Source organism: Epinephelus lanceolatus, chromosome 8 (genome assembly GCF_041903045.1).
Source record: "Epinephelus lanceolatus isolate andai-2023 chromosome 8, ASM4190304v1, whole genome shotgun sequence".
Taxonomy (NCBI): domain Eukaryota; kingdom Metazoa; phylum Chordata; class Actinopteri; order Perciformes; family Serranidae; genus Epinephelus; species Epinephelus lanceolatus.
This window is the reverse complement of record NC_135741.1, coordinates 37,641,998-37,655,479: the sequence shown is the minus strand read 5'-3', so window position 1 is coordinate 37,655,479 and position 13,482 is coordinate 37,641,998. Positions and strand designations below refer to the sequence as shown.

The 13,482-nt window shown below is 42.3% G+C and overlaps 1 protein-coding gene across 1 annotated transcript; it reads left to right on the top strand.

Annotated features, from left to right (window-relative positions):
- The first annotated feature begins 441 nt into the window (after positions 1-441).
- On the top strand, positions 442-12,101 carry vwa1 (von Willebrand factor A domain containing 1). The gene is made up of 6 exons (XM_033627976.2): positions 442-812; positions 4,142-4,699; positions 7,267-7,599; positions 8,960-9,235; positions 9,573-9,848; positions 11,105-12,101. Exons 1-6 carry the CDS (start codon positions 728-730, stop codon positions 11,131-11,133), a joined length of 1,557 nt encoding a protein of 518 aa, XP_033483867.2. The 5' UTR covers positions 442-727; the 3' UTR covers positions 11,134-12,101.
- The last annotated feature ends 1,381 nt before the right edge of the window (positions 12,102-13,482 follow it).

The window sequence follows — 13,482 nt, the reverse complement described above, 5'->3', positions numbered from 1 at the left end:
ATAACCAACCCCACTGTGTGACAACCAATCCCACAATGCCGATGGTTATCACACGTGCACAAGACATAGGGGATTTGACAGTACAATACCTTTTGAACACAATAACCTTGAGGAGGGTAAGGTCACTCCTTTACTACCTGACATTTCAGGCTTCTGTTACACATCGAAAGGGAATCTATTAAGGACACAGTTTTTGAGGGCTCCAAATCAAAGTAAAAAAGTGTGACGACCGACCCCGTTCTCCCCTACTATAATACCTAACTCAGACCCTCTGAGACTAGTCCATGGATTTACTTTGGCCCATATTGACATTGTGATCATTCATTTTTAAGAAAATAAATTAGCCTTTATTTTGAAAGTTTTGCCCGGAAAGCCTGCATTTACTTGACGCGTGCTTGATAATCTTGTCCCGAGCGCGAGCGAGGCGCATATGAGTTGACTAGGAGCGTCCAGACGTTGCTCACAAGGACTTAAGTTTGGAGCTTAGTTTAGCTGAACTTCCAGCGCCTCAGCTCACCGAGTGGTCGATCATGCTCAACAAAGAAGAAAGAGAGGAAGTAAAATAAAAAGCCGGACTGGATGTGACTCATATGAATTATGCCTCTGACTGTAATTTACTGAGTGGGAGTGCGCTCCTCCGGGCTGTGGTGAATATATGGTTGACTCAAGAACCCAGAACATTTGTGTCATAATTTGCTTCTTGGGAACTTAACTCATAACTGTTGTGATGGAGGGCCACATGTTGTTTACATGGATGCTGTTGTGTGTACTCCTGCGGCCGTCAACTGCACAGAGCCCCGCACCTGAAGGAGGTAAGCTGCCTCAAATGGATATGGACACCACTGATCCAGTGGAATCCAAATTTATTTTTTCAACATCATAACAAAGAAATGTGCCAGAAATCTATCCGATGCCATGAATTAGAGTATAAAAAATGTAAACTCAGTATCTGTATTTTCAGGACCAATATTCACTTTAAGATCATGAGGTGGTAACCTAAAAACTACCCACAATGACCAAATATCTTCTCAGTCATTGCATAACTTTGTCCCCCAGTTAATATAAAGTGAGTTTAAATGCATTGGTGGCACATTAAACGGAATGCAATGACTTTGCCATTAGATGCTGCTGCAGGAGGTGGAGGACTGTCTGAGCTCAGGGTGGATCAGGGTGGGGTTGATATTACACCAGTGTTCTCAGTGAAATGGCACGACTCCAGGTATTGAATTGTCAGTTGATGAAATCTCACAGCCTGGGGCAGCGGTTCCCAAAACGGGGGGCAGCAAGCAGGGACCACCCAGGCGGCCTGGGGCAGGCTTCAGGTGCTCCCCATGTAACGCAGAAAAAAAGGTGGAATTCCCAGATTATTGTCTGCTGATGAAATCTCTTGGCATTTCAAGCAGGGATTTCCAAGGGAAGGGCAAAGTGGGCTCCAGATCAACTGAGAAACAGTGCAGTTTAATTATGATGTCATTAAAGTATGCTTAAAGTATGTAATGAGAAAAGAAAACTGATCAGCAGTTTTAGTTTTCTACATATGATGTACCAATTAATATGTATGATAAAATATGAGGGTCACTGAGGTGTAGGTTAATGAAATCTTTTCTTCTTTATCTTGCACTGATGTGGAGTTGAGACACAGTTTAAAGGCTGATTTTAATACTATGCATCTCAAATTGTCATCTGTTCTGATTAGTGATTCACTAAAGCAACAAAACAAATCACCATTATTACAGCAGTGACTTAACACCCTGCAGCAGTGTTGTCAACATCGGTGAAGATTTAAGGGTGATGTGGGGGACTCGCCCCCCTCATACATTTGAACATGTGCATTTGTGCTCCCATTAGAAACACCAAAGTAGAAGGGGACTTTTATTGCAACAAAATTAAAGACATTTCCACAATAAATTAAATGTGCAGAATTTGTGCAGAAATTCACAAACTAGTGCATAAGAATTTAAACAAAACAGGAAATTAAGCCCTCAAAATTTTCCGCATGAGGACCTCAAAACCCCATAACCTATGTTATAGTTTGTTATATTCATCTTTGAATGAAAATGTAAGTTTTATGACCTCAGTGTCAAAATGGTATCCAACATTGATGTTTTTCTGGGTATTGTGTCAAAGTTAGAAATTCCAGTATCATGACACTACCGTGCTGCAAAGCTCATGACCATGAAGCGTCTGAGAGGCTAAACTTGGTGGTGGTGACACTGAGAGGTCTGTCAGTGAGAGCGGCTCTTTGTGACTGTGTTAACATAGCAGTGAGTGAGATGCTTTTACTTTGCTATTTCCATTAATAGGGACCTGATGAGACTGAACATAGCTTACAGTAATTGGGCTTTTTATAAGTGCACTTGTTGCTATTACTTTCATCCTTGAATGACATAGAGCTTACAGAGCCCACAGCCACAGAAACAGAGGGAACATGCCGCCATATGTATGGGTAATTATGGGTAATGTTAAGGTAATTAAGGATCAAGAATGATATTTGACTGTTGTATTCTTTACTGGATGGCTGTTTTGATATTTCTTAATTGGTTGTCTGGCTTTGCAAGCTATTCCGGACATGAAACATACACATTCCTGTAATCTTCTGCAAAACACTACATGCTTAAATTTGTCTTTTGTGGTTTCTCATATTCATGCTACGTTTCCGCACACCCGTCCAGCCCACAAAACCTATATTGTTCAGGCTTGACTGAGTCAGTTAGACTCCCATGCAATGTTCCCATGTGTTCAGCAGGTTGCAAGACCTGCTCTGCTCCCGTAGTGTTTTACTTGGACCATGTGAGGCTTTTACTTCACTTCATTTTTCCACCATCACATCACCCAAGTGCTGGAACCCCCCAATAAGTCTTGATTTATCCTACCATCCATAGCAGCAGGCTGCATTTAAACATGTCTCCTCTCTAGATAAACAGTGTCCAGACGTCAACATGTGGTTTTTAGATAAAGGCATACCTGCACATAGGTAAAGGTAGGGGGAAGCTGTAGTACGGAGCGGCCCCTTCGCTCCAAAGTCCAAACAACATGACAGATGTAAGGAATTCTTTAGGCTGATGGAGAGAAAAGGCAGTCTGCATGTGTGTGTACATGTTTGATTGGTGTGTGTATACATGCCTCACGGCCTTCTCGGCTTTCAGCACCTCCAAGTCTTATCAACATCTCATCTCATGTGTTAAGCAGTCAAATATTTAGAAAAAAGGCATCCAAGGGAATTAATAAGAGTTTCCCAAAGTGTCAGGGTGTCTGAGTCAGTGCTGTAATAGCAGTCTTTTGAGATGGTGGTAACCTAAAGGCAATCTAAGGTCTTCATCTCTCACTATATCTGCCTCTCACACATTTATTTATTTTCTTTTCTCTTTAAACCTTGCTCTGAGATTTTAACACTGGGCGTATTTTCGTGGATGACTGCACAATCTGCTACTAAATATTGCTTTTAGATGCTGTCTTTATTACTGCGGCTTTTTTGTTTCTCTCTCTGCTCTGTATATGGCCATCCAACATTCCTCCTCGTCTCTCACATGGAACTGCCAGTACCCCACCACCACCGCAACCCCCTCAGCCTCACTCCTCTCCATTTAACGCCTTTTATTTTCTCTTGTCCCACCTCCTCTCTCCACTCCCTCTCCCTCTGCAGTGAAAGCCCAGCAGCTACTGTTCTCCCCCCCTCCTGTCCTTCGCTCTTGGCATTCGCTTTTAACTGTGCTTCTGTTACGAAATATGGAAAACTAGGGGGGAAAAATCCGCTCTCTGGCTCAGTGCTTGAATGCCTTTTATCCGTCATCCACTTCTGAAGTTATCACAGTGCCGGCATCATTTTGTATTTCCTCTGTTTATTTTGATCTCTGCTTATCTTCACTGTGATTACTTGCTTCTGATACTGTGCTGCTTTCATGTCGAGAATATAAAAGTTTTGTGACTGTGCTGTTCCAGGAAGGCGGACGGAGAAAGGGAGGGAGATTCCAAATGTGTGTGTGTGTATCTGTGTGTGTGTGTGTGTGTCAGTGAAGCTTGAGAGAGGACCTGTGGAAAGGGAGTAAAAAGGAATCATAGAGGGGGTTTCTACATCCGTATTGATTTTCACCTCTTTATTTGTATATCAATGACTGTATTGATCTTTGTTTTTCCTCCACAGTTCTGAACTGCTGCGAAGGTGATGTCCTCTTCTTACTGGATTCTTCAGGGAGTGTGTCATCCTATGAGCACTCCCGCATGCTCACCTTCCTGTCTGAGCTCCTCCTCCCCTTCTCACTGGGAGAGGACCAGGTCAGGGTAGGACTTTTGCAGGTGGGCACCCGACCTCGCCTTGAGTTTGGCTTTGATGCACACAGCACCCAAAGTAGCCTCCAGGGGGCTTTGAGGGGCATCAAACCTCTCAGGGGGGACACCAACACAGTGGCAGCACTGAAAATGGCAAAGGAGTCGGTGCTGAGACCCGGAGCCGCAGATGGGGCCCGGGCAGAGCTCCCCAGAGTGCTTGTGTGGTTGACAGATGGGGTGAAACCGGGTGATGTGGTTGGACCAATGGCCGAGCTGCGAGAGGAGGGCGTGGCTGTGCTGGTGGTCTCCACTGGGCATGGAAACTATCAGGTGTTGAGGCAAGTGGTGACTCCGCCTGTGGAAAACCACCTGTACTTTGTGGACATCGATGACATGACTATCATCTCGGAGGACCTGCGGGATGCCATCATTGGTGAGTGTGGTGTGGATTGGCTGGTGATATATGAGGTTGATGGTATGGAACCAAAATAATTATTGATTTTCAGTGTTCAGTAATATTTAAATGATAAATGATGAATTCATATTTCAATACAGGAATGTTGCACAAATGTTGTTAAAGGAGCTGTATACTAGATTCAGAGCATATCTGTCATTCAGTCTGGGCTGGGATTGCCTGCACATGGCTCTCAACATGGAGGTGGATGAGCCAGCAGCTAGCAGCGAATGGCAACAGTGATGACAGAGCTAAGGCCAATCAGACAGGGCACTTTAAGCAGCCAGGGTCACCTTTTTGTCATTGATTGAAATGAGAATTAAGCTTTTTGTTCGCTGCCTTTGCATTGCTGAGAGCCTCCTGTTTTTGCAGGAGGGCCTGGAACACCTCAAGCTGAAAAACTTCAACTGAGAGCAGAAAAGTGCCTGATATCATTTGCATTTTTCCTATTGTCCAGTTTGATGAATTAATATCTGGGCTGTCTGTGGTGGTTGCCTAGCAACAACAACAAAAAAGGCACAGACAGTTTTTTTTAAATTGCTGGCTTTATCAAAAAAGGCAGTGTGGTGTGCCTTGTGTTTTGCAATCTGCAAATAGCACTTTGTCTATTCAGGGCCTAAGCAGGGGGGACCGCACAGTGGCCGCTATGCTACGCTTCTGCAAAGATGCCATACTGCAATACTGCCTCTATGGGTCAGGACGGCGTTATCAGCGGCGCCTGCCATGTGAGTGCAATGCAGAGCACTGGCAATTAGCTAGTCAGTAGACTCACATGCACTAACATGCATGAGTAGCTGGACCGTCTACCACAACAACCCACAGAGGATTACAACATAACACAGGGAGCGTGCCTTCATTCTCTGCTAAGGACGCCATTACTCCAATATATATCTTTACCTGGCAAATAGTGGTTTTCAGCTATATTAGTGCTCTGAATGTTGCATACAGCTCCTTCACATGAAAAAGACCCATTATTAAATTCAAGTAATAACAAACCAGAAACTATGGTTTAGCAGAAGGGTGTAACGATACATTAATATGGATTGATATATTGATTCAACGATCGCCGATCCAGTATCATCAATGCAAAGTGAAAACATCCATACATATTGTCATCTTTAAGATATGTCTTTATTTTGTGTCACGATTTCAGCACAAGCACACCTGCTTCCTAAACATTTAAACAGTGCTAGCAGCCTAGTGCCAGGCACATAATGGTAAGCAGCCAAGAAAAGACAATGAGGACATTTACTGATATCGTCTCATATCGATCGCAGGCTCCTGAATTGGATTGAATTGAAATCGAAACCAAATCGAAATCGTGGCAGACTTTGTGATATCAGCAGTGTTGTCCAACAAATCAAAATAATGTAGTATTGTGATGAAACTATTAATCAGGAGAAAAATGAATTGTGAGATGGAACAGAAGTATCATTTCCTTATTTAAAGACAGAATAAAGAAATAGAATATTATTGACAAATGTGATGATTTTATTTACTTACCCACCAGCATTGAATGGAAATGTCATTCATAAATTCCAAATGGTTGCCTTAAATTTACCGCTTTATTAAAGCTGCACTTGGCAATTTTCTTATATCAATAATGGATCAACTAAGTGTGTTTGCAGTCACTCCCTGTTTACCATATAGTGCACTATATATACTGTCCTTCATTTTATTTGAGTGCCTGAAGCTGAGTATGAAGTGTGTGCTGTAATGTTATATAGTGCCCTCAAAAATTCCCAGAATGGAGCAAAAATAGTCGTGTCCATGCATGACACGTGCTCCACTTTCTGACTGCTAACACTTCCACAATGTAGTGCTCTCCACTTCGTAGTCCACCACCCATTTACAGATGTATCGCATGTCTCTGTGCTTGTCCGTAATTCCACACATGCTCCTGAAGACAGTGAGACTAAATAGGACGCCAGGACACTGGGAGTGTCTGTGTGCGTGTGTAAGATTCACTGTAATGAGATAGGACGATCTATTATTGGATTAATGATTCAACTTCCCTTGCTGCATCCTCCAACACTATTTCAGACATGATACATACATACATATATATTTATATATAGACCAGGGGGTCACTTACTTTTCTGGCCAGATTAGGTAACCACCATAACATTCACAAGGGACACACCTCAGCAATTAGACAGTACATACTGCAGCTGTAAGACATGATGCATAGTTTAAATAAGGTTTGTGCACAACAAGGAGAAATGCATCAGCCTTTGCTTAGTGTCTAAGGATCCGATCACAGATATCAATGCCTCTGTGGCATTTGTTATTTTGTTGCAGGGCCTCATTGGGTTGGCTATTTCAAGTTGTCTCATTGCAAGGGCTATGAATGCATCCAGAAACCCAAGTCTGGCTGTCTATGTGGGTGGCTGTCTGCAGCCGAGGCATTTTTAGCACTCTGTCTTCTCCTCTTCCCTGTCACCATCCTTTTTCTCTGTCCTTGAAGAATTTTAACTTATTTAATTAAAGCCTGACAAAGCCACATGCACACAGTAACTTCATTCATCTTTTTCCTGCCTCATCAGAGATTATCCGAGCTGAGCGAATCAACGTCCGTGACGTCTCTACCAACTCAGCCATGCTCCAGTGGCGACCTGTTCTGTCCGGTTTGACGGGCTACTATGAGATTCGCTTCCGTCCAGTCCCAACGGGAGGAGCAGGAGGTGGTGGAACAGGGGGAACTGGGACCAGTCCAAGCACTGGTGGTACTCATTACCAGAGGCTAGTCCAGCCTGCAGACTCCAGCACTGCCAGGCTAACAGGCCTGAAGCCTGACACCACCTATACCGCCACACTGACTCCAGAGTCCAATGAACAAGCATTTAACACACTCTCCGTCACCTTCACAACAAAGCCAGGTTTGATAACTTCCCATTTACACTTTGTGTCATAACCCATGACTCTGCTACTCTAACATTTCCATCAGGTTGGATATAGAACAAATACGCAAACATTCCCTGATTCCAACATCTCAGACTTAAAGGTACAGTTCACCCCCAAATCAAGACTACATATTTTCCTCTTACCTGTAGTGCTATTATCAGTTGAGCTTGTTTTGGTTTGAGTTGCTGAGTGTTGGAGAGAATATAATGCATCTAGATGGCACTAAGCTTGTGGTGCTCAAAGCGCCAAAAAAAATCAATTTAAAAACCTCAACAGCCATGTCTCTTTCCAGAAATCATGACCCAGTTATTCAAAATAACCCACAGACCTTGTTGTGAGCAGTTTCAGGTAGGAACCATTTTCTTTCTACCAACCTACACCCGCCAACTGCATCACAGTGCAGAAGGAAGCATACATCTACTCACTGGCGAGAGGCTCGTGCTCATGACAGCGCGAGATGTAAACATGAATGGCATCCTCCTCAGCTGAGCTGTACCATTAGCTAGCTCAGTAATGCTAGGTGAGCTAGCAGTAGCAGTGATATGGTAGGAGGGTGTACTTTGGTGGAGTGAAAATAGTTCCTGTTATCTTAAGTGACTGGGTCATGACTTCTGGAAAGAGACATTGCTGCTGAGTTTTTCAAATGTATTTTTTGGTTCTTTGAACACCACAAGCTGAGTGCCATCTAGCCCCATTATATTGGAGAAAAGGCAGACATCTCAACGGCCAATATCTCCAACACTCAGCAACTCACACCCAAACAATCTAGACTGATAAATAGCACTACAGGTAAGAGGAAAAATATGTAGTTTTGGTTTGGGGGTGAACTGTCCCTTTAAATTTGCTGCTTTTATCTGTTGTATTTCAATGTAAATTGAATATCTTGCCATTTTGAACTGTCTGACAAACAATTTGAAGATGTGACATTCGTCTTGCGCTCTTGGAACTTTTTATGGGCAATAATCACAATTATTTGACATGCAAAGAGTAACATTTTATTGTACGGACTACAAAAAACCCCCAGTGATTTGATACTAATTACAGTAAAATCAGTAAAAAGATCAGTTTAAACTTAAGCAAACATTTGTTTATTATTCACCTATTATTGGAAACTTGTCATATATATTGAATTGTATGCTTATCTATACACATATTTTCCTAAAGACTTGTGATGCTGCTTATTAACTAGACTTCATTAATTGGAAGTGTATCAACTGTCTTTATCTTCTCTCTTTTTAAAGAGTCATTTGGAAAGTTATCATGTGTAGGTAATTATCCCCTACTGTATATTATCTTATATTGACTTTGTTGTTTTCTGATCTCCCCACACACCAGAGGTGCTGAGCCCTGCTGTGGTAACAGTCTCTGAGTCGGGGCCAACCAGTGTTCGGGTGAGTTGGGGTCCTTCTCAGCCGGAGGAGGTCGCAAGTTACTACATCGAGTACTCTGCCCTGCCCAGGGGCAAGCTCCATGCTGTCACCGTGAGCCGAACGCAAAACTCCACGCTCCTCAGGGACCTCCAACCAGATACCACTTACTTGGTCACCGTTAGTGCCCGCCACACCTCGGGCAAGGAGAGGGCCATGTCTGTCAAAGTGTGTACTCAGGAAGGTGAGCTATATGAAGGATGAAAGAAATGCAGTCAGACTTCATGATCAAGGATCCATTTACTGCAAACTTATCCTAATCCTATGCAGCATAGTCCTCTCTGGGTCTTAAATTTCCGATAATTACTACAGTTTCATTCAGGTTTGACTACTCAAAGTGCAGCTCTGAGCACCTGGAGGAGCTTGAGCCAGTCATGCACTTTTTTCTACTGTACAAGTTCTTTTAAAGCATTTCTGTTTTCTCCTCCTCATTTATATGATCTTCTCTAAAATGCTCTTCTCAGTTCTTTTTTCCTTTTAAAATATATATTGGCTAACATCGTTGTGATCTTCATTTCCAGTGACCCCAGCCCTGGCAGACCTCCAGCTGACCACAGTGGGTAGTGACTCGGTGCAGGTGGACTGGAAGAGCAGCGCAGGCGGTCTGAGGGGCTACTGGCTCACCTGGGAGGGACAGCAAAGCTCTGCTCCCAGCCAACGCTCCTCCTTCTATTTGCCTCCCGACTCTCAGTCAACCCGCCTCACACACCTGCCCCCAGCAACTAGGGTGTGTGTGTCACCCATTTACCGGACGGCGCGAGGAGAGGGACTGTGTTGCACAACACAGTTCCATTCAGGTGAGTGGTGACAGGGTATGCGGCCATTTCACGCCATGTAGGGAATTTTTAAAAGTTAGTTGGGTTAATATTTATAGGAATAGTTTGACAATGGGAATATACTTACGGACTTTTCTTTAGAGAGTTTTGTATTTATCAGAAACACACTAATTAATTTAACGTATCTTGTTTTTTAAATCTATATAAGAAATATAATGTAAAGGTCACTGTTATTGAACCTTTTCTTTAATGTGCAGACATAAAAGTAATAGTAGTAAGATTTCTGCCTTAGCCCCAATACAGTGGAGGTAAATGGAATTGTGTTTGTGGCAAAAATTCAGCTACAAAATTTCATGGTTAAGGTGGATGGACCCAAAGACCTCACAGTTTTTAATGTGTGTGCTATCTACTGGAGTTACACGTGAAATTACATTCACCTCTATTTGATTGGGTTGGGCCATAGACTGTATATAAAGATGGACGACATGTCTCCATTTCCTCCCACTGTGCAAAAATGAAGCCAAAATATCCCGGATACAGGCACTACGCATCTTACACTTATGGAGCCGGAGTCTGCACAGTAGTGATGGGGAAGTGGAACCGCGGTATCAAGTTCCCGCCCATACACCAGTCTGACCGAGTCATGAGTAACACCACTGATCACAAACACAGACTGACCCACCCTGCTGTCAATCATGACGCCACACCCTCTTTTTATAGCATCAGATAACTAGTTAAAACCAAACTTATTTAAAAAAAAATACTTGAACATAGGTCAGCATGGTAAACCCCTGAGAACTACCTAAAATGCCAGAGAGCATCTTTGAGAAAAATGTATTTGATGTGTATTTTGATTTTTTTGTTTGGCCCATGTCCCATTAACTTACCTGGAGGGAATGAGGTTCATGACCTACACTACAGTTAGCCACCAGGAGACAATCAAGATGTTTTGACTTCATGTCGTCATCTTTATATACAATCATTGGGATGGACATAGAAACCACATAGACAGTTAGTTAAAAACCTAGGCAAATAAAAATTGTATTCCTGTCTGTGTAACACTAGAGATAAGTCAGAAAATTCAGTTTTGTATTTTGAGTGAACAGATCCTTTAAACTGACTAATGTTTATGTTGGACGGAATGAATGGCTCCACATTAATTCCATTTGTAGTCTGATGGGAGTGTTTGTAGATACAAGCAGATTCATAACATAACAGATTTTTAAATGTTTGAACGTCAATGTTTCAACAGCTGCTTTTCTCCCTCTGCCCTTTAGATGCATTAGCATACGGCTACCAATCATAGCAGCCCTGAGCTGCAAGTTCACCTTACCAAACATGGAGGGATGATGGCAAGAAGAATGCTGACTTTCATCCATAATTCTTTCTTGTGCTTCTCCCCCCTGTGGATATCATCCAGGAGAGATGTGTGGTTTGGCTTACTGAGCACTCATGTGGAAGCCATAGACATTTAAGAGTGGTCTGGGACAATATGGCCACTGGTGACTGCTACAATCTGCAACACAGAGGACTATTTGCTTTTTCATTTCTCTTTCTCATCTGGTTTACACCTGTATTAAATGTATAATGTTTCAGTTTAAAGATGCAAGCATACGATAAAGATATTTGGGTCTGTTTTGCAGATACAGAGCAGGGCATGCTGGGAATGTTGGATGTTTTATGTAGCTTGTTTTGGAGAAAGGCTTTGCACCATATGTGGGCCTTATGCCCAAATCAGCTTTTTTTCACAGAGAACATCTGATTTACATTTATAATGAATACTTACGAGTTGTACTTAAATGACTTCTCTTTCCGCACATGCTTGATATACGTGTGTGCACACTGGAGCGCAAAGACATGAGGTCCCTAATAACAGGATCTTCAGGACTGCTTTGAACTTGAAAGAAATTACGAACAGACCATCCACATGTCCCGTCACTATGGGGATGCAGCATTTGATACAAATGTGTATAACTGAGAGTAGCCTTGTTTTGGTCTCTGGGTATAGATCCGTCGTTCATATTTATTAATCAAGAATCATATAAGTATGATAATTAATAACTTACAGTATTTACAGACAGGCTGTTTACATATTAAGACTGTTACCTTTTTTAAGTGAGTCTCTGCTGCCCCCTACTGAAAGGATCCTTACAGGCTTACAGATGATCTTTTGCTGTTATCCTCTCAGAGCAAATGTATTGTTTAATGTTTGTTGACCACTATTGAAATTTAACATGAGCTTGCAATAAAGTCATTTAATAATTTTGTTTATAACAATTGTATTTTTTTTATTATCATAGTATACAGGAATCAGGATATTTTACTTTCAAAGGGGCCATTTCTGTGGGCTATTTTTAATTATTTGATACTTTGAAACTTCGCAGTGTTGGCAGAGTGAGCAAACACATCTGTCCACACACTATTAAATTCTCCATTTTCCTCTTAGACTTTTCCTTTTCTGGATTGGAATCTATAGCTAGCCTAGCTAGGGAGACTCAAGATTAGCCACCACTATTGAGGTTGGGCAACATTTAGAGGAAAAGGCCACAGGCCATATACATATGGCAGGAGGCAGCTGTGGCTCAGGAGGTTGTCAACTAATCAGAATATCAGGGGATTGATCCCTGGATCCTTTAGTGAGCATGTCAGAGGATCCTTGGGCGAGATATTGAACCCCAAATTGCTCCTGATGGCAGATGGCACCTTATATGAGAGCCTCGGCCACCAATGTATGAATGTGACATGTAGTGTTAAAGCGCTTTGAGTGCTCTGTAGACTAGAAAAGCTCTATGCAAGTGCAGGTCCATTCACTATTTCCATAAAATCTAGTTGGCGATTTTTTTTGGGTGTATAAATAACCATGTAATAATTTCCATATAATTATTTGTCAAAGCCAGAGGGAGCCACTGAGAGGGGCTAAGGGTTGCCTACCTACAGCTGTGGTACAGTCTGGGCTCATGGACTGAGATCAGGGCTAAATGAATAGTCTTCTTTAAATGGGCACTCCACTCATTTTACTTGTCAAAGACAGTTTACAACTCACAGGAAGTACCACTCAGCCAGTGAATACAGCTGCGTAGTGTTGGTGTGGCTCTGTAGGAGCCTTGAAATTATCATTCAGCAGGCTGAGTGGGTCTAATGAAAGACTTTGGGAGTCTGACCCATACCAGGGACTACAATTCAGGATATCTTGGCATCTGGAGATAAATCTGGCTCTTGCAAGTCCCCCAACTTTTTGCAAAAGTTCATTATTTTGGTTATCTAAAAGTTTTTTTCTAGTTTGGCTAAAAGTATGAATAACCTACAGAAAAGAATCTGTATACGATGTGGTGACACATACTGTGAACTTCACGAGTCAAGTCTTATTTACCATTTCAGAATTTATACATAGGCGACATAACAGTCTAACATGGCCGGAGTGCACTGACTGTCTACCAAGTGACAGCGTAGGAAACTTTTCTGTATCAAGGCTTCCCCCTGCAGGTGGATGAAAGCACCTTCAACTGGTCAGCTGGTGTATTAACTGCAAGTTATCATTTCATGAATATTGGTGGTTAATTTGTCAGTCTTTTCTCAATGAAAGATGGGCCTATTAAATGCAGAAATTCAGTTTCAATAATTCGAACCCATAGGTCTAAATATTGGATCAAATACA

What these genes read in the sequence shown, in the direction of transcription:
- vwa1 (XM_033627976.2), top strand. Translation starts at nt 728, where the DNA reads ATGGAGGGCCACATGTTGTTTACATGGATGCTGTTGTGTGTACTCCTG. An exon ending in GAGCCCCGCACCTGAAGGAG is followed by an intron (nt 813 to 4,141) that starts GTAAGCTGCCTC and finishes TTTCCTCCACAG; the next exon opens with TTCTGAACTGCTGCGAAGGT. An exon ending in CACAACACAGTTCCATTCAG is followed by an intron (nt 9,849 to 11,104) that starts GTGAGTGGTGAC and finishes TCTGCCCTTTAG; the next exon opens with ATGCATTAGCATACGGCTAC.